At 42.1% G+C, this 26,079-nt stretch overlaps 1 protein-coding gene across 1 annotated transcript in view; it reads right to left on the minus strand.

The window, feature by feature from the left end:
• Positions 1 to 349: 349 nt before the first annotated feature.
• Positions 350 to 26,079, minus strand: part of LOC138970566 (uncharacterized) — a 35,441-nt gene continuing 9,711 nt past the window's right edge. Inside the window, exons 2-13 of the mRNA XM_070343032.1 lie at positions 21,460 to 21,560; positions 19,528 to 19,647; positions 15,194 to 15,354; positions 14,383 to 14,791; positions 13,482 to 13,572; positions 12,835 to 13,010; positions 11,160 to 11,295; positions 7,090 to 7,196; positions 5,107 to 5,262; positions 4,343 to 4,444; positions 2,692 to 2,839; positions 350 to 2,217 (exon numbers count right to left, since the gene is read on the minus strand). Coding sequence (XP_070199133.1) covers positions 1,958 to 2,217; positions 2,692 to 2,839; positions 4,343 to 4,444; positions 5,107 to 5,262; positions 7,090 to 7,196; positions 11,160 to 11,295; positions 12,835 to 13,010; positions 13,482 to 13,572; positions 14,383 to 14,791; positions 15,194 to 15,354; positions 19,528 to 19,647; positions 21,460 to 21,560 — 1,967 coding nt within the window. The 3' untranslated portion in view covers positions 350 to 1,957. The remainder of the gene's footprint in view (positions 2,218 to 2,691; positions 2,840 to 4,342; positions 4,445 to 5,106; positions 5,263 to 7,089; positions 7,197 to 11,159; positions 11,296 to 12,834; positions 13,011 to 13,481; positions 13,573 to 14,382; positions 14,792 to 15,193; positions 15,355 to 19,527; positions 19,648 to 21,459; positions 21,561 to 26,079) is intronic.

Here is a 26,079-nt window from a genome sequence, read left to right on the forward strand (position 1 = left end):
TTTTCGTTTTCCGGTTATGCAAAAGGGGCCCGGGTAGCTCAGGTGGTAGAGCACTGGACTTGTGATCGAAAGGTCGCTGGTTCGAATCCGGGCCGGGACGGGCACGGGTCAACATTATGTGCAGACCCAGAGAAGGTATCCATCTCCCACCCCCGTGTCACCACAATAGCACGTTAAAGATCTTGGTCATGGTCATTCTACCATAAGTGCAGATGGCTGATGCCACCTAAACACGCATACATCAAAAGCCGTGAGGGCGTAAAAACTCGAATCGTATAAACCAATTCATGTCCAATATAGGCAATAAAGACCTGACGGACAATAAGCCCCTTAACATTTACTTTTTTACTGTTATGCAAAAAGCTTAAAAGGGTCACTAGAACACTTATATGAGATTCAGTGAACCTAATTGTGTAAACTTTGTGAAATTATGCATACAATTGGGCAATTGTGCAACCCATGACAGTGATGCCCTTCCGTGTTTCAAATCTGATTACTGTCAAAAATACATTGGAGATTTCAGTTATGATGTACAGGGTGGGATACTGTTCTTCAGGGAAAAAAGTAGCACAAGGACCTTGCACTGAGGATGAATTGAATATTGTTCCCCGTAGTCATCATAGAAAATAAGGCCTACTTTCTGTTTCCAAGAAGCCAGCTATTAACAATGACGTGCGCTCTCCATCCGCCCCCTGATCCTGTTTGAGTTAACCTATGACGGCTTACTAGTGCCAAAACCTTATAATTGTAAGTATCAAGGGAAAATTAGTAATTTTCCCTTGATAATTACCATTTTCACGTGTTTATTACTAAATTTTCCCCGAATAATTACTACCTTTCACCTGTTAATTACTATTTTTTAGTTTTGGCTCACTTCCTGACGGATTGCTAGTGCCAAAACTAAAAATCAGTAATTTTCCAGTGAAAATGAGTAACTAACAGGTGAAAACAGTAACTGACAGCGTTAATTAGTAATTATCACGTGATAATGGGTAACCCAGGGTTTTGGCACTAGTTAGTAAGCCGTCATAAGGCTTACTAGTGCCAAAACCTCATAATTGTAATTACCATTTTCACGTGTTAATTACTAATTTTCCCGGGAAAATTACTAGTTTTCACCTGTTAATTACTCATTTTTAGTTTTGGCTCACTTCCTGACGGATTGCTAGTGCCAAAACTAAAAATTTGTCATTTTCCCGTGAAAACTACTAATTATCCCGTGAAAATGAGTAACTAACGAGTGAAAACAGTAACTGACAGCGTAAATTAGTAATTATCACGTGATAATGGGTAACCCCAGGTTTTGGCACTAGTAAGCCGTCATATTAACCCTTCTCTATCTCTCTCTCCACGAGTTAAAACAATATACGATCTACAAATATGTACACATTTACATGTTTAGAAAATGTAGGTTCACCACACGCACACACGCAGGCATTCACGCAAGCATGCACACACACTCGCACGCACACAATCACACACACACACACACACACACACACACACACTGACACACACACACACACACACACACACACACACACACACACACACACACACACACTAGCTCCCACATTGAAATACAAGTACATCGGAATAAACGTCAACAGTTAAAAATAACTTGTCTAAATCACATAGTACAAAATGAAGCTCACGACAAGTAAGGCAATGGTATGAAGGGAATGTTTAGGAACAGGGTCCCAAATACAACGAAGAATAAACGTTTCTGATCAGTTTGTTGTAACTGAGGTCAAATTGTTGTAAAAGTGAGCATATTTACATTGAAATTTGATTCATTCCGTAATCTTAATTTTCATATTCAAGGGACATAACTGCATGGCGGCCAGTTGATGAAGAGATTAAATTTAGGACACTATTCTTGAAATAATGTCTAAAAAAAATACATAGTGGTGCGTCTTTATCACCAGCGGATACAAAAACTGCAAAAATACGATATTCAATGTGCACTCAGTTTAAACATCAACAAAGCAATCAAGATGGCGACTGATGTGGACAAGTGAACAAGAGACGCCGAGTTTGTGGGACACGCTGCTTTCTCTGGCTCTGGTTTTCTCTGAGCGTTACTGAAACCCATCCCTCCGCAGCGGGGAAATTCGCTGGGCACGGGAGGTAAGTCAGAATACTCTCCAACTTTAAACAAGAGTGCCATCCCCTGAGCAAGATGGGTGTCCGTGTGGCAGTGGAAGAACCAGAATCCTGTTTAGGGGAAAAAATACATGTTTTTAAGATTTAATATTTGTAAGAATTGTGTAAAATAATATGTTTAATTGGTGGTAAAGAGTCTGTGTCGTTGTTTTTCGATGTTAGTAAAATTTTAATATCAGGGTTCAGTTATAGAAATGTCTAAAAGAAGAGAAAATAGAAGGTACGTGTCTATATACATCGTTGAACTGAAAGTCTGCAAAACCAAGCCGTTTGAAGAGACCGAGTTTTGAAATACCTGGCAAGAAAGCAAAAATGTTACGATTCGTTTGTTTTATGCAGACACAAGTCAATTCTGCAAACATGGTCGACACGATTCAATGTAACGGGTGCGCAGAGCAGTAAAGAGAACTTTTAAAAAAATAACATGTTTTCTCTCTCTCTCTCTCTCTCTCTCTCTCTCTCTCTCTCTCTCTCTCTCTCTCTCTCTCTCTCTCTCTCTCTCTCTCTCTCTCTCTCTCTCAGTACCTGGGTTGTTGGCAGTGAACCTCAGTACAGCGTACCCCCCATCTGGAATGTTGACGGTGTCTCTGACGGGCGGCTGGATCAGGTTCCTCTTGACTTGTCCCCGTGCCTCCATCTCCTCCATCTCGGTGCGGGACAGCTTGCTTGCCACCTAACATTGTGCACGTGCAAACACACTTACAAGTTATTTACATCACACTCCTCGAAAGCGGCAACAAAGATGCAGAAATTGATTGACAATAGACAATGTTCAAAAATAACTTCATCGGGTGTTTTTGTGTGTGTTTGTTTGTTTGTTTATTTGTTTGTTTGTTTGTTAATGGTTTTGTTTAGGGGGGGTCGTGTGTGTGTGTGTGTGTGTGTGTGTGTGTGTGTGTGTGTGTGTGTGTGTGTGTGTGTGTGTGTTTTCTCCTCTATTTTTTGTGCTGCTGGCATTGAACTGTAGCTGCACTCGTATAATAAACGTGGTGCTTGGACAGATAGCTTTCACTCTTGGAGAGAGAGAGGGAGAGGGACAGACTGACAGACAGACAGACAGACAGGAGGGCGGACGGACAGACTGACGGATAGACAGGCAGACAGAGACAAGCAGACAGAAAGAGAGAGAGATTAAGATTAAGATTAAGATTAAAGAGTTTAATGCATTTAGGCAACATGCCCCTTGCAATTGGGGGAGAAAACGTGGCAAAAACAACATCAAGGACAAACATAAATGTAATACTGGTGGACTATCTAGTCCATCAGAAAAAGTAATTGTGATGTTATATAATATGTACATTACAATGACGGCCATAGCCGGTTAAATAGTGTAGTTAAGTTGTCGCCTTTTCTGCTATTGTTCAGGATTTGCAATCAGCTCTTGTCTAAGTTTTAAACAATCAAAAATAAATGATGCCAGCATTTCCTGATTTTCAATATTCATTAAGTTGACAAAATTTCTAGCTCTCAAACAATTATTGAATAGAATGTTTAAAGAAAACTGTTGTCTTATATTTGAATAGGCTTGGCAGGCGAAGATGAAATGAATTTCATCCTCCTCCGCCAGACCACACAAGGGACATAATTCCAATCGTCTATTTACGTTGTATCTGTGCCTGTTGCAATATAAGTCGTTTATGCCAACTCTAAATCGGACCAGAACGTCTCTATAACGTCTAATATGCAAACTTGATAAGTAATGTTCATACTGTAAAATAGTTTTGAAGCTTCGATAGGTCACAAATCGTTCACTATCAAATAACTTTGCATGCCAGTCTTGTTGAAAGCAATCGAGCAAACGCTGCTTAAGCATCTTCAAAAAACCAGTTTTATTACCAACCTGCTGCTCAATCCAAGAATAGCCAAAACCCAGGCGAAACACATGGTTTTTAATGTCACTAGCCCAAGTCTTAATCCCTCTTTCCTCTAAACGTTTAAGATGATCGTAAATTGCTCTTGGAATTCTATGGGAAGGCATTTCTAATAGTTTTAGCCAGTATTTAATTGCTTTCATAAGGGAATTAATAAAAAGTGGGTGTCTGAGAGAGAGAGAGAGAGAGAGAGAGAGAGAGAGAGAGAGAGAGAGAGAGAGATAGAGAGAGAGAGAGAAAGAGAGAGAAAGAGAGAGAGAGAGAGAGAGAGAGAGAGAGAGAGAGAGGAGGAACACATAGCCTACCTTTTCCACCCCCAGCAGCCTAAAGCTGTGCCCATGGAGGTGCATGTTGTGACCCAGCTCGTTGAAGATCCGACCCTCGTGGTACACAATCACCTCCACCACCTGCATAAAACACCTCTCTTATACCCCACACGTGACAAACAAGCTGATGTTCTTTTACAGGTAACTTTTCTTCTGATTAAAAATGGGCAAATTTTGTTTAGTAAATACGTTGTCTGACAATTGTGTACAGTCATGTTTTGTGTAAGTATTCCTTCGATTTTATATTTTGATTTTATTTATTTCTGTTATCTTATTTTTGTGTGTATGGTAATTTTTGTGTATAAATGTGATTTAGAGTAGTCGCTTTCCTAAGGGGCGGTATGACGTCACAGCCCGATTCCACGTTGCACGCAGCATTCCAACTCGCCGACTTCGTCATTTTGGAAGACATGCCGCCGATGTTTTCACGCTTGGGTAAAGGAGACCACAAGGGCTGCCTAAAACTTTCCAATATTGCCGACTTTTCGTGGTAATTTCTACATATTTGCCGGACAAAGCTAATCCTAGCAAAATTCCTGGCACAGAAAAAAAAATTCAGGCAAGTTGTATTGGTCTCGTCAAATGTATTCAGTGATTGTAAAATATTCATTTAAAAAACAATTTGAATTCAGTACTCACAATTACAAGGACAGCACACACAACAATCAAATGTTTGCCTCTGGTTGACTCTTCATTCACCAATACAAGGAAAGCACACACAAAATATTCAGACCAACTCTGACCTTTCCCAGTGGAATATTGATGAGGTGCGTGCACATGCAGAGGTCCCGGTCAAAGCAGTGGTCAGGGTCGACCAGGGAGGAGCGGTTACAGAACCAGCCACTCTCCACATCCTCCCGTTGGCTTAGCAACGGCACAGGGGGCAGCATGAACGTGATCTGTGTCACACTGTCAAGGAGCGCACGTGCAAATTTGTACATCGAAGTTTAATAAAAGTTAGATTGAAGCATCCAATTATCCTACATAGTACAACATCGAAATAGACGAACGATACAGAATTCACATGCAAAAGTAATAGGTTTCGTTTTATTTCCATTACTTTATCATCGACACAAATATTGTTGAATCCCCTTTTAAACAATCTGAGAAATTCAGGTCTAAAAAAAAGAGGGAGTCTTAAAGGTACTGAACTTGTCAAATCCAGGTGCACGGAGCCCTTGGGGCGTTTAGTCATACCTCAGGCAGCTATCCGTTAGAAGAACTACCAAGTTTCATTGACTTGCACCCAAAGAGTCAAGAACTGCGATTTTTTTACGAACTAATTTCGTACTCGGACCCGGCTGGTCTTGGCCTATTTTTGGATCTAAATTTAGATCGGGTGATCACCACATCATGCACAAAAAGACACGTCACTAGCAAACTATGTCAGACGTCATCATGAGTTTGTGTAAAACAAAATGGAGGCCGGAATCACTCAAGTTGAATCGAACTCCGACCAAACACCACGTAATAACAAGGTTAATGTATGCACTCGCGTGAACAAGAAACTGTCGAGCGTCACAGATGTCGTCGTTGGGTAGTTTTGGGTTTGTTTTACTACCATAGGAGGATTTTTTAACTGTAAATGCACTCAGCTGAAACAAAAACGCAAAACGAAGGCTGTGAGCTGCACTGTGCCTTTAAAATGGGGGTACATTTACAAGGCTGTGAACAGAAAAAAATTAACAAGACGCGCAAGGCGAAATTGCTACATTTAGTCAATCTGTCGAACTCACTGCATTGTTCCACCAAGACCGTATAGCATCCTCCTGCCCCGGCACGTGGAAAAGGCGATGAAATTGGCAAGCCAGTACAGCGCTGTAGCAGTTGCGCTTAGCAGGATAGCACGCTTTTCTGTATCGCTATTCTTTTTAATTTTCTGAGCTTGTTTTTAATCCTAACAAAATATATCCTTATGTTTTTGGAATCAGGAACCGACCAGGAATAAGATGAAATTGTTTTTAAATCGATTTATAAAATTAAAAAATTTTATTTTTAAATTTCACAGCTTGTTTTTGATCTAAATATAACATATTTATATGTTTTTTGGAATCAGGAAATTACAAAAATGAAGATGAAATTAATTTTGGATCGTTTTCTAAAAATACAATTTTAATTACAATTCTCAGATTTTTAATGACCAAACTCATTAATCAATTTGTAAGCCTCCAAGCTGAAATGCAATACCAAAGTCCGGCCTTTGTCGAACATTGCTTGACCAAAATTGCAATCAATTTGATCAAAAATTGAAGGCGTGACAGTGCGGCCTCAACTTTCACTAAAGGCCGGATATGACGTCATCAAAGACATGTATCGGAAAAATTAAAAAAAACATCCGGGGATATCATACCCAGGAACTCTCATGTAAAGTTTCAAGAAAATCGGTCCGGTAGTTTTCTCTGAATCGTTGTACACACACACACACACACACACACACACGCACACACACACACACACACACACACACACACGCACACGCACGCACACACACACACACGCACACTGACATAGACACACACACACACACACACACACACACACGCACACGCACACACACGCACGCACGCACATACACACATACACCACCACCCTCGTTTCGATTCCCCGTCGATGTTAAAACATTTAGTCCAAAAGCAAGGTCTTAAAGGGTGATTCCACTGTAACACAATTTCATATTTCATGTGTATTGTCTGTCTTCGTGTCTTGTTTTCGGTGGTCAAGGATACATTGTCTATGACAGGCGTGACGTGGCCCATGCGAGGTTTGAGAGACTGGACGGGGTAGAGGTCCTTGTTGTTGAACTTGGTGTTGTCGTTGCCGTTGTAGTCCATTCCTGCAACAGTAATTATCATCAGCGTCATTTCAGGTTTTCTGCGTTTACCATCATTCTACAATCCCCTACTGGAGTTAGAAAGGGAACAAACTGGCATCGGTCTCCAATAGCAATATCAGCTGAGGAGACGAAATAAAAATAATAACCAACCAACCAACCAACCAACCAACCAACCCTACTGTGGAGTGGAGCTAAGATTTTGTTCAGTTTATACAAACAAAAACCATTTATAATCATTTCTAGAGGGGCTCTGAGGATCGTGAAGCTGCAAAGTAAGTAAATAACGGTTGGAAAGAAAAAAACTTGTCTGTCTTTTGTTTTGGGAACAAAGCATAATAATAATAATGTATTTTAACTGTGAGAAATTCTTGACTTGGATGATAACTCTAGTCACAGACACTCTTTCAAGGTTGTTTGGTTGGTTATTTGTTAACGTCTCTTCAACTGATATTACTATTCAAGACCGGTGCAAGTTTGTCTCTTTTAAGGAAGTACTCACAGAAAAAACAAACTTCATTCCAACCAACGTCTGTAAAATAAATGACGACTCCGAACCCCTGACATGACGCATAGCCATGAATTAAAAGATATGTTCTTCTTTTTCCAAAGTAATCATGTACGCAACCTCCGATTTAACAGGATTTTACAGGCGCTAATACATTTTCACACAACACAAAATGGCCGTTTTCAAAGAGAAGTAGAATTTGTTTTTGCTCAAAATATTTATGTAGATTGTCGTAAGTGTTTAATCAATTCAGCAAAATATGTTCCCTATGAGGAGAGAGCATCACAATATTGGTATTTTAATACTTGTCCACGCGGAAGAATGCTCGTATTCCATGTAAAACTCCAGGCAGATAGCAAAATGTTTCCTCTGAGTAGTGAGCAGTTCCATCACTGTTCAAATGCTTTTTGGTTTGAATCCAAGTGAAAAGCTGCTCTAATTCCATGTAAAACTCTAGACAGATGTGAGTTGGCTGACACAAGAACATGTAAAACTCTAGACAGATGTGAGTTGGCTGACACAAGAACATGTAAAACTCTAGACAGATGTGAGTTGGCTGACACAAGAACATGTAAAACTCTAGACAGATGTGAGTTGGCTGACACAAGAACATGTAAAACTCTAGACAGATGTGAGTTGGCTGACACAAGAACATGTAAAACTCTAGACAGATGTGAGTTGGCTGACACAAGAACATGTAAAATTCTAGACAGATGTGAGTTGGCTGACACAAGAACATGTAAAATTCTAGACAGATGTGAGTTGGCTGACACAAGAACATGTAAAACTCTAGACAGATGTGAGTTGGCTGACACAAGAACATGTAAAATTCTAGACAGATGTGAGTTGGCTGACACAAGAACATGTAAAACTCTAGACAGATGTGAGTTGGCTGACACAAGAACATGTAAAACTCTAGACAGATGTGAGTTGGCTGACACAAGAACATGTAAAACTCTAGACAGATGTGAGTTGGCTGACACAAGAACATGTAAAACTCTAGACAGATGTGAGTTGGCTGACACAAGAACATGTAAAACTCTAGACAGATGTGAGTTGGCTGACACAAGAACATGTAAAACTCTAGACAGATGTGAGTTGGCTGACACAAGAACATGTAAAACTCTAGACAGATGTGAGTTGGCTGACACAAGAACATGTAAAACTCTAGACAGATGTGAGTTGGCTGACACAAGAACATGTAAAACTCTAGACAGATGTGAGTTGGCTGACACAAGAACATGTAAAATTCTAGACAGATGTGAGTTGGCTGACACAAGAACATGTAAAACTCTAGACAGATGTGAGTTGGCTGACACAAGAACATGTAAAACTCTAGACAGATGTGAGTTGGCTGACACAAGAACATGTAAAATTCTAGACAGATGTGAGTTGGCTGACACAAGAACATGTAAAACTCTAGACAGATGTGAGTTGGCTGACACAAGAACATGTAAAATTCTAGACAGATGTGAGTTGGCTGACACAAGAACATGTAAAATTCTAGACAGATGTGAGTTGGCTGACACAAGAACATGTAAAACTCTAGACAGATGTGAGTTGGCTGACACAAGAACATGTAAAACTCTAGACAGATGTGAGTTGGCTGACACAAGAACATGTAAAACTCTAGACAGATGTGAGTTGGCTGACACAAGAACATGTAAAACTCTAGACAGATGTGAGTTGGCTGACACAAGAACATGTAAAACTCTAGACAGATGTGAGTTGGCTGACACAAGAACATGTAAAACTCTAGACAGATGTGAGTTGGCTGACACAAGAACATGTAAAACTCTAGACAGATGTGAGTTGGCTGACACAAGAACATGTAAAACTCTAGACAGATGTGAGTTGGCTGACACAAGAACATGTAAAACTCTAGACAGATGTGAGTTGGCTGACACAAGAACATGTAAAATTCTAGACAGATGTGAGTTGGCTGACACAAGAACATGTAAAATTCTAGACAGATGTGAGTTGGCTGACACAAGAACATGTAAAACTCTAGACAGATGTGAGTTGGCTGACACAAGAACATGTAAAACTCTAGACAGATGTGAGTTGGCTGACACAAGAACATGTAAAACTCTAGACAGATGTGAGTTGGCTGACACAAGAACATGTAAAACTCTAGACAGATGTGAGTTGGCTGACACAAGAACATGTAAAATTCTAGACAGATGTGAGTTGGCTGACACAAGAACATGTAAAACTCTAGACAGATGTGAGTTGGCTGACACAAGAACATGTAAAACTCTAGACAGATGTGAGTTGGCTGACACAAGAACATGTAAAACTCTAGACAGATGTGAGTTGGCTGACACAAGAACATGTAAAATTCTAGACAGATGTGAGTTGGCTGACACAAGAACATGTAAAATTCTAGACAGATGTGAGTTGGCTGACACAAGAACATGTAAAACTCTAGACAGATGTGAATTGGCTGACACAAGAACATGTAAAATTCTAGACAGATGTGAGTTGGCTGACACAAGAACATGTAAAACTCTAGACAGATGTGAGTTGGCTGACACAAGAACATGTAAAACTCTAGACAGATGTGAGTTGGCTGACACAAGAACATGTAAAATTCTAGACAGATGTGAGTTGGCTGACACAAGAACATGTAAAACTCTAGACAGATGTGAGTTGGCTGACACAAGAACATGTAAAACTCTAGACAGATGTGAGTTGGCTGACACAAGAACATGTAAAACTCTAGACAGATGTGAGTTGGCTGACACAAGAACATGTAAAATTCTAGACAGATGTGAGTTGGCTGACACAAGAACATGTAAAATTCTAGACAGATGTGAGTTGGCTGACACAAGAACATGTAAAATTCTAGACAGATGTGAGTTGGCTGACACAAGAACATGTAAAACTCTAGACAGATGTGAGTTGGCTGACACAAGAACATGTAAAACTCTAGACAGATGTGAGTTGGCTGACACAAGAACATGTAAAACTCTAGACAGATGTGAGTTGGCTGACACAAGAACATGTAAAATTCTAGACAGATGTGAGTTGGCTGACACAAGAACATGTAAAACTCTAGACAGATGTGAGTTGGCTGACACAAGAACATGTAAAACTCTAGACAGATGTGAGTTGGCTGACACAAGAACATGTAAAATTCTAGACAGATGTGAGTTGGCTGACACAAGAACATGTAAAACTCTAGACAGATGCGAGTTGGCTGACACAAGAACATGTAAAACTCTAGACAGATGTGAGTTGGCTGACACAAGAACATGTAAAACTCTAGACAGATGTGAGTTGGCTGACACAAGAACATGTAAAATTCTAGACAGATGTGAGTTGGCTGACACAAGAACATGTAAAACTCTAGACAGATGTGAGTTGGCTGACACAAGAACATGTAAAACTCTAGACAGATGTGAGTTGGCTGACACAAGAAGGATGTTGCTTTGAAGTACAACTAACGTTTATACCGAGGATCAGTTTGACGTCGACGCGTTCATCGGTGAAGTTGGTTTTGTGGATGTAGCGCATGTCGTCTGTCCTGATCACGGTTCTGTTGAAGCCGAACTCGGGTTTCTCGCCATCATACAGGATGGGATTCAGCAACTGGAAAACAGTATCAAACAGAATATTACAACAGCTTTGATAATACAAAAAAAAACAAGTATAAGAGATTTAGGCTAAATTTTCCTTTTGTTCAAACAATTTTTTTATTCTATGAGGGAGTGATTAAGTCCCTACGAAAATATCAGAGAAAAGTAAAGATTGATTCGTTGAATGGTTTTCAGATTAGGGATTATAAACCCTGGCAGATTATTTGTAGAGGCAAACAGGCAATTAAAGAAGTCCTTTTGAAATCAAAATTTGATGATAACCCTGCAGGCATGAACAGATGGAATATGTATTTTTACAACCTGAACTGGAAACAGATTTTTGATAAGTGTTTCAAAACAACTAAGGACACACAGTTAAGATGGTTCCAGACCAGATTGCTTCACCGCATTCTTGGTGTTGCTAGCCGGCTATTTGTTCAAAAGATTCTTGACAGTCCCCTTTGTGCCTTTTGTAAAATTGAAAATGAAACAATTTCACATATATTTTGGTACTGCCCGCTTAGTCGGAAATTTTGGACTGACTTGGAAGAACTGTTAAACAGAAGTGGTATTTACCGCGCAAATGTTCTTTTTACAGAAGAATTTATTTTGTTTGGGTGTATGAACAATGTTAAGGTAGATGTGGTTTTGGATTTTATCATTTTGTTTGCAAAGTTTTATATTTATAAGAGTAAGTTACAAGAGACAAGGCCACTGTTAGAAATATTTCTAAGAAATTTGAAATACAGATTTGAAATAGAAAAATATTCCAGTTTCAAATCTGGTAACATTATCAAATTTGTAGAATTATGGTCCCCATATGAAGAGTTGGTTAGGTAGTACGCTAGGTTGTGCAGAGATGTGATGATATATATGTGTTTTGGCTTTGATTTTTGTTTGTTTCTTTTCTTTTTTTGTCTTTGTTTGACGGTATTATTAACTGACTGTATTATTATTAAGCAGGTAATACGTCCATAATGTCAAGTATTGTAATCTGCATGCTATGTTAAGCTCCGGCCTTACTTGTAGGAGAACGGTATGCTATATGTCCGTCTGTCTGTTATGTCCTAATGCTGTGTGTTGTGTATACTTGCCAAACATATCTATTATAAATGTTGATGGATGAATGATGATAAATTGTAGACGGATGCATGTTATTGATTAAAAGCCCCACAATGATGTGGCAAACAAAAAAAAACAAAAAAAAGTATAAGAGATTTGGCCACTTTGACGTTCCCATACACCGACAATCATATTAAAAAACTATTTTCTCCCCATTTCGTATGTTTTTATCTCTTAGTTTTGGTCATATGTTGTTTGGTTGTTTAAGAGCAGATAAACCACACTTTTCCATCCATTGTTTAATTGTATGGACAATAAATGATCTTATGTCTTATGTCGTATGTGTTTCCCTCAGTCACAACACAATAGTAAGAGAGTGCGTCAAACGATCTTGCTGCATTGTTGGAAAGCTGTCATCTTTCAGGCTTTTTGCATTGTGTAAAGATTTTCAAAACTAGAAGGTCATTTCAAGCAAGTGCAGATAACTCACAATGCCGTCTCTCTGTGTGTTGGTGTTCGCGGTAGGCTCTACTTCCGGTGCGCCGTGATAGCGAATAATGGCGGCCCCGTTAGACTTGGAGGCAGCGCAGTCGCCCAGACCTATCACTCGCAGCCAGTAGTTGTCCACATCTTTGTCTGCCGTCAGCACGATGTCGTACCTCTCGCCTGGTGGACAATACAATACGTTACGATACAATACGATACGATACAATATGATACGATACGATACAATACAATACGTTACGATACGATACGATACGATACCATACGATACGATACAATACGTTACGATACGATACGATACGATACGATACGATACAATACGATACGATACGATACGATACGATACGATACGATACGATACGATACAATACAATACGATACGATGCAATACAATACAATACAATACAATACAATACAATGCAATACAATGCAATGCGATGCGATGCGATGCGATGCGATGCAATACAATATGTGTTGTGTTGTGGTGTGGTGTGGTGTGGTGTGGTGTGGTGTGGTGTGCTGTGCTGTGCTGTGCCGTGCTGGGTTGGGTTGGGTTGCGTTGCGTTGCGTTGCGTTTCGTTGCGTTTTACTGCGTTTTGTTTTGTGATGCTGTGCTGTGAAATGCTAACGGACCAGGGTGGAGGATGAAGGCGTCCAGAGCGCGGGGTTCCAGCGGCATTCCGTCCACACCGACCACTAGCAGCTGGTGACTGTCCACTGACACCTGCACACACGTAAACCATAGTAAACCATAGTGTAAAACAGCAGCAATGTGTCTGGTTGCAAAAGGCATCATTTCGCAGGGACATAATTATGTTGGCTAATTCATCGGTCTGGCTGCTTCATTAGTTGAATGAGATTTTGGGGCAAAGTTACTTTTGCAAAATAGCAGAATCATTTTCTTCAGCTATGTTCGCTTCGCATGGAACGCGTATCTAGCCTGGTTTACTCTACCAAAGCTGCATTTGCCGAGAGTATACTTTCTCTTAGATGGACAGCGGCTTTAAGTGTTACACAAGGTTTCACCGTGATGTTCTTAAGCTTTGAAGCTAACACTGAAAAAACGTGACAACTAACGCACATACACACACAAGAGTACTTATTCACATAAACACACACAAAACAAGAAATTCCTACGAGGTAGGAAAAACACCCCCGTCAAAGGGAAATAACCTTCTCAGTTGGTGGCAGTGACTGAGTGAGAATGGTTATTTCTCTTTGACCATGAAGATGTCCCTCTATAAGTCCCTGTATAATCTTAATCCACCAATAACTCCCTAACCGTGTGTTTGACTGGTCCCAATTTTTGTAAGGACCGTCTCAGGAATGTATAGAACCTGTTCACCAAGTTTGGTGACGATCGGTCCGTTCATTCTTGAGATCTATTTGCGAACACAAACAAACAAACAAACAAACAAACAAACAAGCAAACACATCGAGCGAAACCTATACACACCCCTATACCGGGGGTGTAAAGATCATTAAACCATACAACGTCAACACACACACCCACAAAACTTGAACAAACACGAACCTGCAGTGGACAATTAGGCGACGCCCCGATGACCCTTAACCTGTACCTCTGATTCTGCTGCACGTGTAGCACCTCCAGAGGCGTCTGCGCATGCGTCAGATTCGTCTCCACCAGGTTGTACGCGTTGGTGACGTTGTACTTCCGGCCGCGGCCATTGACCATGATGCTGTGCGGCAGAGAACCGTCGTACACGTGCATGAGAGTCAGGTAGCGAGGCATGGAGAGCTCGGGCAGCCAGTCGTACAGCATGACGGTGTGGGGCGACAGGTCGTGGTCGTACAGCGCGTCGTTAGGGTCGTACCCTGTGGGCTGGCGTACGATGAAGGCGCCGAACACTCCATCAGCCATTTGCATGCCGGTGTGGGCGTGGTACCAGTGGGTGCCGGCGGGGTAGGCGCGGAACTTGTAGCTGAAAAAGCGTGCATAGAACATGTAGTAGACACCAATGATCGAGCTAGCTGCTTTAAACCCCGTTTTATTGTGGCAGAAATTAAAGGATTATATTTATGAATTACAATGAATAAATAAGATTAAACAGAGTGGACATTTCTTTGGATTTAAACGATGCGCTCCTGAGTGATATGCCCCACGTCTAAAGCATTCTCAAAACCAATCAATCAATCAATCCATCAGTCAATCAATCAACCAACCAACCAATCAATCAATCATTAAATCAACCAACCAACCAATCAATCAATCATTAAATCAATCAATAAATACATCAAGATCAATCAATCATTCAATCCATCCATTCATCCATCAATCAATCTATTAATCAATCAAGTACTAAACAAGCAATGTTTCCACTCACACGAATCGCTCCTGGTGCTGGATGTGACACTGTGTGACCTGACCCACGCCGTCAAAGTAGGGCGCGTTGTTGACGTGTTGCCCGTGCCAGTGTAGTGACGTGGACAGCCCGTCCTCCAGCATGTTAGTCACCGCGATCTCTAGCTCGTCTCCCTCACACACCTGTCAAAGACAAGCGCGACCCCATTACTTAGAGACGTGTTGCCAGTGCAGTGAGGTGGACAGCCCGTCTTCCAACATGTTGGTCACCGCGATCTCTAGCTCGTCCCCATCACACACCTGTCAAAGACAAGCGTGACCCCATTACTTAGAGACGTGTTGTCAGTGCAGTGAGGTGGACAGTCCGTCTTCCAGCATGTTGGTCACCACGATCTCTAGCTCGTCTCCCTCACACACCTTTTAAAGACAAGCGTGACCCCATTACTTAGAGACGTGTTGCCAGTGTAGTGAGGTGGACAGTCCGTCCTCCAACATGTTGGTCACCGCGATCTCTAGCTCGTCTCCCTCACACACCTGTCAAAGACAAGCATTAAGCGTGACCCCATTACTTAAAGACGTGTTGCCTGTGTCAGTGACGTGGACAGTCTTTACTCCAACATGTTGGTCACCGCGATCTCTACCTCGTCTCCCTCACACACCTGTGAAACATATTACCCGTGACCCGAATTCTTGGAGGCGTGTTGTCGGTGCCAGTGCATTGACGTGGACAGACGAGAGGGTGGTGCTAAGATTGGAAAGTGAATGTCAATTGACCAAAAATAAAAACAGATACTGCGACACACTTGATTGATAGCGCCAATAGATATGTTCAAGTGAAGACGAATTCTGTGTGTCTGCCTGCCTGACATGTGTATTCTGTCCGCCCGTCCGTCCGGCTATATCTCCACACGTGACGTGGCACGTTAAACAATGTCTGCGCGTGTGTATGGGGGGGGGGCGTGCGTGTGTGTGCTCTCGTGCGGGCTTGTTTGGGTGCGTGCGTGCGTGCGTGCGTGAGTACGTGCGAGCGTGCGTGCGTGCATGCGTGCGTGCGTGCGTGCGTGCGTGCGTGCGTGCGTGGGTGGTGTATGTGTGTGTGTAGCCTATATATACATCGAAAAAAAGAGCGAGTGTCCTGTACGAGCGTTCACAGACACCACACATACAAAAACTCCGCTTGTTTCATAAGTGCATAGACCTATAATAATATTATATATAAATATAGGTCCCTGATAAGTGTGTGTATTCACCCGAAAAGCCAACAAACCCCAGAGGGACCGAAATACGCTGAAAAACGGCTTGAGTCAAACAATTTAATATTTGGACATACCTGAATAAATCTGTGTACAGAGACCGCTGCCAACCTCAAGGGAAAACACTTACTGTTTACCGTGTTATCCATTGTGTACATCAGCATCAATCTGTTCAGGCTTTTACATTATTCACCTTTACCTTTAAAACATGTTATACTGCCACAGGGGAAATAACAGAGAGAAATTAAAATAAAAAAAACCGCTTCATAGTTCCAGTTGTGTGTTCATTTCGGGTGCATGGGTGCATGTGGAGTCTGAAACCTGAAAGAAACGTTTTCTGCTGCTACGCCATTTAGCCGAAGGTGTGTCACTTGCACCGATGTTGCGCGTTCGTGTGTATGTATGTGCGTGTGTGTGTGTGTAAGAGAGAGTGTGTGTGTGTGTGTGTGTGTGTGTGTGTGCGTGCGTGCGTGCGTACATGTGCGTGCGTGCGTGTGTGTGTGTGTGTGTGTGTGTGTGTGTGTGTGTGTATGTGTGTGTGTGTGCCTGCGTCTGTCTGTCTGTCTGTCTGTCTGTCTGTCTGTCTGTCTGTCTGTCTGTCTGTCTGTGTGTGTGACTGCGTTCCTGAATGTGTCTTTGTGTGCCTGTGTCTGCCTCTCTGTCTGTGTGTCTGTCCGGTGCAGATGTGGAAGAATAACATCCCGTTATCCGTGTTTATTAACAATTCAGTGCCCCATATGGCTTTTTGACCAATCAGGACGGATTCTAGGTGACCCTCTAAATGTTAAAACGTTCAGGCAGGGACCCTTTTTGTTTATCAAGCTAAAAATGAACAAGACAAAGTAAAAATTTAAATCAGCAATATCAGTGTGATTTATTCTAAAGAATGACACTTCAAATGCTGTCAGATAATACTCTCTTTATCTAAAAAATACCGAAAAGCGAGTTTTGTCGGTGGGTGCTTTACCGAACAGCGAGGCACCGCCCATCCTCTGAGTGTGCAATGCTGACCCGCTCACTTGAAATCTAAATTATCAAAGTTCGGAAAAATCAAGTGAAATTGCGTCACTCGCTTTACGTCAAATGTATCTTTACGTCATTTCCCATCCGTCTGGAGTCGGTTCTTAATCTATCGCTCTCTGTTCAACAAGAAAAAGCGAAGCAACCGAAACGCATGTTCAACATGGTTTGTTGTGTGTCAAACGCATTTGATCTGTGAATATTCATCACGTAAGGTGTATTACTCTGATTGGCTGACCCAGGTCACGAGAATTCTTTGACTGACAGGCATTATCAGGTAGGAGCGCTCCAGTTCCCATTGCGGCTGTTCTGTCTAGTTCGCGGGGTCGCTTCGAAATTTCTTTTGGTCGAATTAAACGGTAATAAAACCGTTATTTCTAATATGCTGACTGTTAGCAAATGATAACAGACATGTCTCACAAACGATATCAGCATTCGCCTAAAAGGCTCATGCTTGATATCTTTTTTTCTCGACATGTCTGTTATCATTTGCTAACAGTCAGCATATTAGAAATAACTCATAGTAACATCCAACTGTACCGCCCGTTTATGAAGCTTTAAATAAATACTTGTCAGTTCCCCCACCCGGTCGAGCCTCCGTGTGATATTGGCACAGTGTTTGAGCAGCACGAGGTTAGACCCCATGTTATAACTAAATCTTTTGATCACAGGTCCTTCTCCTATGCTGCCCCTAAACAATGGAACTCCCTCCCCCATAACATTCGCCACATGGACTCAACCCCCGCCTTTAAAACCGCTTTAAAACCCACCTGTTTAAACTCTATCTGGACTAATAGACAACAATCTACCTGTCCTGTTCAAAGATATGGCTGTACATGATGTGTGTTGTGTCACAGTGGCACAATGTGTGTGTGTGTGCGTGTGTGTGTGTGTCTGTGTGTGCGTATGTGTGTGAGTGTGTGTGTGTGTGTGTCTGTGTGTCTGTGTGTGCGTATGTGTGTGCGTGTGTGTGTGTGTGTGCGTGCGTGCGTGCGTGCTTGTGTGTGTGTGTGTGTGTGTGTGTGTGTGTGTGTGTGTGTGTCTGTCTGTCTGTGTGTGCGTATGTGTGTGTGTGTGTGTGTGTGTGTGTGTGTGTGTGTGTGTGTGGGTGTGTGTGTGTGCGTGTGTGTGTGTGTGTGTGTGTGTGTGTGTGTGTGTGTGTGTGTGTGTGTTCGTGTGTGTGTTTAAGTTGAGATTTTTCAATTTATTTTGTATATGATTTATTGTGAGTTGTGCATCTATGGCATGGTATTGTCCATAAGGGGAGAATGTGTTGCTGTAAGTTTATTGTTACGTTATTTTGTTAGAATGTAAATGTATTTGATGTTTCAATAGTATGGTTTTATTCATAGTATAATACGTTAAGCGCAGAGAGCAAAGTTTACTGGGGTTCGCACTATATAACTTAAGCTCTTATTATTCCCAGCGAAGTGTGTTTGATGATTAACAATGTAAGGAGAGATTTCTAATCAAAATGTACACGTCCTACTGATTAGAGGCGCAAGCGAACATTACGGCTAGAACAGCACGAATCTTGCCATCCTCACAAATACACTCCTGTCTGTAGCAATCTAACACACAGACATACAAACACACACACAAACACACACACACACACACACACACACACACACACACAGACGGACGGATATACAGACATAAAGAAACACAGACAGACAGACAGACAGACAGACGGACGGACATACAGACAGACAGACAGACACACAAACAGACACACAGACAGACACACAGACAGACACACAGACAGACACATAGACAGACACACAGACAGAGAGTCGCGCCTCTATAGGGGGATCAGGATCCTATCTGCTGATGGCCAACACAGCACGAATCTTGCCATCCCCAGCAATACACTCCTGTCTGTAGCAATCTAACACACAGACAGACACACACAGACACACAGACATAGAGTCTCACCTCTATGGGGGGGACCAGGCACCTGTCTGTTAATGGCCAGCACAGCACGAATCTTGCCATCCCCAGCAATACACTCCTGTCTGTAGCAATCTAACACACAGACAGACACACACAGACACACAGACACACAGACATAGAGTCTTACCTCTATGGGAGGACCAGGCACCTGTCTGTTAATGGCCAGCACAGCACGAATCTTGCCGTCACCAGCAATACACTCCTCTCTGTAGCAGTCTGTCACGTTGAACGGACAGTCGTAACACGCCTGCACGCACCAAAGTTAATTATTCATCCCATCAAGCAAGCAAGCAAGCAATGACCAGTCTATTGAGCAAACGGTTGTGACTGACATCGTGGATACGAAGAAAACGTAATACTTCGCATGTTGCCAACACGTCTGTGCTATGGCCACGGTCCGAAAATCATTCACGAGAACAAGGTGACATGAATTATGCTGCTAAATTACGGGTTGATCAAGCAACATTGTCACTGTTCCAAAGACATTATTATATTGCTGAAAGCGAAGACTTGCAATTCGTGGAAGTGTCATATGGCATGCCTTGAATGGGTAACAATGCTAGTGAGAAAGTCAATAAATAAAGAGAGAAAGAAACGGACAGACAAACAGACAGACAGACAGACAGACAGACAGACAAAAACATAGATATATAGACACACGATAACTGGGGAACTTAAACCCCAATAGACGAAGTCCGAAACTAACTCTGTCGGCTTTGTATGGATTGTGAAAAGGAATACCCTTGCTTTTCCTAGGACAAATAACTTCACACGTGCTCCGGTCCACGTGTTTAAAACACACCCCTCGCTAGTGATTGACCCTTCCAATGTGTGTCCGACACACCCCTCGCTAGTGATTGGCCCCTCCAATGTGTGTCCGACACACCCCTCGCTAGTGATTGGCCCCTCCAATGTGTGTCCGACACACCCCTCGCTAGTGATTGGCCCCTCCAATGTGTGTCCGACACACCCCTCGCTAATGATTGGCCCCTCCAATGTGTGTCCGACACACCCCTCACTAGTGATTGGCCAAGCTCTTCCAATGTGTGTCCGACACACCCCTCGCTAGTGATTGGCCAAGCTCTTCCAATGTGTGTCCGACACACCCCTTGCTAGTGATTGGCCAAGCTCTTCCAATGTGTGTCCGACACACCTCTTGCTAGTGATTGGCCCCTCTAATGTGTGTTCGACACACCCCTCGCTAGTGATTGGCCCCTCTAATGTGTGTCCGACACACCCCTCACTAGTGATTGGCCAAGCTCTTCCAATGTGTGTCCGACACACCCTTCGCTAGTGATTGGCCCCTCCAATGTGTGTCCGACACACCCCTCGCTAGTGATTGGCCCCTCCAATGTGTGTCCGACACACCCCTCGCTAGTGATTGGCCCCTCCAATGTGTGTCCGACACACCCCTCGCTAGTGATTGGCCCTTCCAATGTGTGTCCGACACACCCCTCGCTAGTGATTGGCCCAGAGTCAACTTTGTGCAGACTCTCCTCGGTGTCCGAACACCCCCGTGTGCACGCATGCGCACGATAAAGATCCCAGGGTCACAGCGAAAGCCTCAGGCCTTGGAAACACGAATACATGCATGCAAAAATATGAAGCTCGGGTGTCCGTTCGGCCAACAGCCAATAAAGTAACCATTTCAGCACTGACCCAAGACGACCCAACCCGGTCCCTAGCCCATTTCAGGTCTCCTCTAGCAGCCGGCAGCCAGCTGTCTACATCCCCCCCCCCCCCCCCCCCCCCCCCCCCTGCATTTTTATTTTTTATTTTTCATACAAAGCCGGGTTTTCCCGTGTAACATGCCCCTAATGGCTTTGCCGTGAGGGCGTAAAACTTACATTTTCTCTCTCTTCCATTGTCCGTCCACAGGCGGAAGGTGTCGTTCACTGCACCAACACTACTAGTCTTATGATGATAGTGTTGGTGCGATGAACGATACCTTCCGCCTGTGGTCCGTCCGAGTAAAAAGCAAGGGCATTCACTCTTTCACAACCCATACAAAGCCGACAGAGTTATTTCCGGATTCGTCTATTTTGAAGTAAAGAGTTACCTTGGAGAGAGTTCGGTACCATTCCAGGGTGAAGTTGAACTGACATGTCATGGTCTTTCCCGCAACGCATGGTCTGAGGCAGGGATTCTCACTCGTTCCTTCTGAAAGTTGACAACAAAAGTTAAATCAAATTGATATTTTCTACACATTATTGACGTTTGTATTTGCTGTGAGTGTGCAGTAGTGTGTTTCAAGGCAGCATTTATTGTTAAGAGCTCGTTTGAATAGAAGGTAAGGTTGCAGTCATTCTATTCCCACTGTAAGGAGTGTGATTGTTTGCTTGTTTACTTGTATGTCATTTTGTTTCTTTGTTTGCGTGTTTGTTTGTTTGTTTGTTTCTTTCTTTCTTTCTTTCTTACTTTCTTTCTTTTTTTCTGTAATTCTTTTTTTTTCTGTCTCTAATTCGTTATTTCTGCCTTAAAGTGTTTTTGTGCGTTTGTTTGCTGCATTGCTTCCTTGTTTTCGTTCGTTCGTTCGTTCGTTCGTTTGTTTGTTTGTTTTTTGTTCGTTCATTCGTTTGTTTGGTTGTTTGCTTGTGTGTCCGTTTGATTGTTTGTTAGTTGTTTTGTCTGCCTGTGTGACTGGCATGCATGTTTGGTCTCACAAGACCCAAATAACCTCACGCGAGCTACAACCGTTGGGAGACCTACAAACCAAATAAATTCAGTTCACATCCTCAACAACCCTCGAAACTCAAATATCTCAAGTCTTTCTATAGTGCAAATACCCACACGATGGCACTTGGGAACAAACTTCAAACATGTTCAGTAGTATTATAACGCAAATCCACGCCTCTAGCAAACACACCGAGTACAGTCAGAAAGGTGCAACAACCTTCACAAAACGTCAAGCCGAATGCAACACACATACCTCTAACGCTGGTGTGATAGTCAAGGTTGATGCTAAAAGTGCATCTCCCGATATCGCAGTATGGCTGCCTTATCGGCGGGGTTAAAAAAAAAGGTCATACAATTAAAACCCGCTTGTGCAAAATACACGAGTATACGTGGGAGTTTCAGCCCATTTAGGAAAAAGAACAAGAACAAGAACAGGAAGAAGAAGGACAAGAACAAGAAAAACAAGAACAAGAACAAGAAGAAGACAACACCACCAACAACAACAACAACAACAACAACAACAACAACAACAAGACCAAGAAGAAGAAGAAGAACAACAACAACAACAACAACAACAACAACAACAACAACAGGAAGGTTTAAGTACGTTTTGGTCCCGCGCCTCCGTAACTAGTTGTAGCTCTTTCTGCTTGCCTGTTTGAACTGATTTTCAGATTAGAATAAGACGAAGGTTTCGTACAATATCAATTTCGATATTTGCCCTGAAAGTGTCATTACGATATTTGCCCTGAACGTGTCATTACGATATTTGCCCTGAAAGTGTCATTAAGAACGTACAAAATAAAAGAGAAACTTTCCAACAGACATTCGCAGACATAAAACCTCGCTCATACAAAGCACTCACGAATTATCACTCGAGGGCTCACGAGTGCTCTACGTCGAAAAATGAGTATTTACTTGAAGGATCGTTCAGCATAGGGTCACGGCTATTTGCAAACTAAGACACAACGGTGAAAGAGACAAAAATACCCTAAAGAAGAACCTATTCAAACAAAAACACACAAAAAGTCTGAGTACAATCTTATTGAGGGGGAGAGAAAGACAGACACAGAGATCAAAACCGACAGACTGAGACTAAAACAGAGAAGCAGAGTCCGAGGGAGAGACAGAGGGCGTGGGGGGGGGGGGAGGGGGGGGGCAAGGGGGAGTAGTAGGGAGAAGTTACGAAATAGAACAGACCTAGCACCTACAGCAAGCTCTTCGTCTCATTAGCAAAAAAATGCAGTGTGTTGCCCTTTCACGAACTATTGACTAATTAATCCACAGACTGCGCAATAAACGTCGGGAACTTCAGCCCCAAAGATTTTTCTCCCGGAGATTGCGTGCAAAAGGTCAAAGATAGTCATTTAAAAAAGAAGCGCACAGCTGACAGAGTACATCCATTTTTTGCAGCAAATTTGGGTCAATTTGTTTGTTTGTTTGCTTAACGCCCAGCCGACCACAAAGAGCCATATCAGGGCGGTGCTGCTTTGACATATAACGTGCGCCACACACAAGACAGAAGTCGCAGCACAGGCTTCATGTCTCACCCAGTCACATTATTCTGACACCGGACCAACCAGTCCTAGCACTAACCCCATAATGCCAGACACCAGGCGGAGCAGCCACTAGATTACCAATTTTAAAGTCTTAGGTATGACCCGGCCGGGGTTAGAACCCACGACCTCCCGATCACGGGGCGGACGCCTTACCACTAGGCCAACCGTGCCGGTATTTGGGTCAATGCACCCTCCGTGTAAGAGTGCTTTAGATTATTTTTGGTATTCTTTGAAAACCACAATCCTTTCGTCGTGTTTCCACGTGCATAAAGTTGAAAGTGTGTTTGTATGTTAATGTGTGTGTTTGTGTGTTTGTAAGTTTGTTTGTTTTTCTGTTTTTTAGTTTTGGGAAAACAAGTTTTAAGGAGACAAGAATGTAAACTGAAAAATAAGTGTTGTGTGATGCTATACCTAACATCTTGAATTTACGACGGCTAGTAAAGGGTATTTTGCCTACACATCTCTACATAGATGTTTTACAGAATTGACTGAGTTAACCAATCGATGCAAAGAAAGTGTGAATGTAGATTTGGCCAGTCAAGGAGGAATACAGAACTAAAGAGTTACCGAAAGCGATATTTAATTAATAGATATTCAATTAATAAATCAATTGTTAAGCTTCCAGGCTGGAATGCTATCTCATAATCTGGACCGGGTCAAAGATTGCTTTACAGGAATGTTAATGAATTTGATTAAAAATTGCGGTCGCCACAGTGCCGCCTCAACTCTTTTTAACGGACCGATATCGTCATTCGAACAATTTTATCAAGAAAATTAAAATAAGTATGGGAATATATATCTGGAAGAATTCTTACGCAAATGTTCATAAACATCTGTCCAGTAGTTGTATGGGAAGCAATGCACAAATACGCGCCTACATGCACACATACACACACACATACATACTCACTCAGCTCCCTCTCGATTCCCAGCACCTTGCAAAACATTCGGTGAAATATTAACGTAATGTTTTTAAAAAAAGTTACACGTTCACTAGCTCAGAAAGACGTTCCTATGGGTTCGGTCATCTATTCAGTATCATGCCCCTATTCTGAGCGATCGCTGATCCGTTGTTCTCCATATTACCGCATTGCATATCATTTACATAAATTCGAATTGACTCAGAATGTACATGCTTGTGTAAACTACGCCAGCGTCGTAACGGCAATTATCTATACAATTTCAGTCACGTATTTTTATTTTGTTACTGGCTTCAGATTTCAATTCGGAGATTACATTCGCGAAAGGCATGATGTCTGCATAGATACCCTTAAAGAGACCTTCCTCCAATCAAAACGATTTTGTTGACCGCCATAATATTTGTCCAAGTGCATTGGAAGTGATCTTCCACATGTATGGTAAACATTTAATCTCGCTGATTCCTGTGTGTAGTAAAACTTTTTATTTTGATTGCTTAATTTCTCAGATCAAGAGGTTGTCGGTTACGAGTTTAATTCAACAAAAACTATACCGGGGGTTTAATAAACCCCGCTCTGTGAGTGTTTGCTATGTCTCTCAGTGGAATCATTATAATGAAGACTGATTAATCGCATCTTCTCGCAAGATCTCACACACACACAAACACACACACACACACACACACACACATAGAGGTGGAGGAATAATGCACACACACGCGCGCGCACGCAAGCACGCATGTACGCAAGCGCGCGCAAACATACTCACAAACACCCTGAAATACCGTTGATAAGCAAATAAACTATCAAGATACAAAATACAATCAAGCCTAAAACATTCACATAGAACCTATCTATATAGTCTACATAGATAATAATAATAATAATAATAATAATAATAATAGTGGCAAGCTTATATAGCGCGAACCATGGGGTTAACCCACGCTCTCCGCGCTTTACATCAAACTGAATAATGCAATAAAGAGTACAGGGAAGATGATCTTATTCCAGGTAATCGCCTGGACAGATCAAATTAATGTTGATTCACTACAAGGAAGGTACCTTTACATTTGTAAATAGTGATGAATCTTACACAGACATTCACATACCTCCCTACAAACCGGATTGAAAACATGTTTTCTTTCTTCAACAAAGCAGGGTCCAAAAACGCCAGACACACATTAAAACATAAAAGGAATGCTTACAAATAGAAGTTAAACGTGGGTTCTGGTGTCATGGCGTTAAAGAGAGAATTAATGTGAAATGATTCTTTATGGATGGTGTCAGATTACTGTCCCGCAGGTGTATTTGATCGTTTACAGTGCTTGACAATGTACGTACAGCTCTCACAAACCGTAGCACGGAATCTTCACAGACATCTGATATTCCTCGCGATGACCGTGTTAAAGGTATACAATCAAACTGAGAAGACAGTGTGGGAACGTTTTCTGGCGAATTGTACCTTAAAGATGCAGTGCAGGTCACAGCATTGCGAAAGCAACGCTTTGTCTTTTTGTCGCAGATTAC

Source organism: Littorina saxatilis, linkage group LG7, assembly GCF_037325665.1.
Source record: "Littorina saxatilis isolate snail1 linkage group LG7, US_GU_Lsax_2.0, whole genome shotgun sequence".
Lineage (NCBI taxonomy): Eukaryota > Metazoa > Mollusca > Gastropoda > Littorinimorpha > Littorinidae > Littorina > Littorina saxatilis.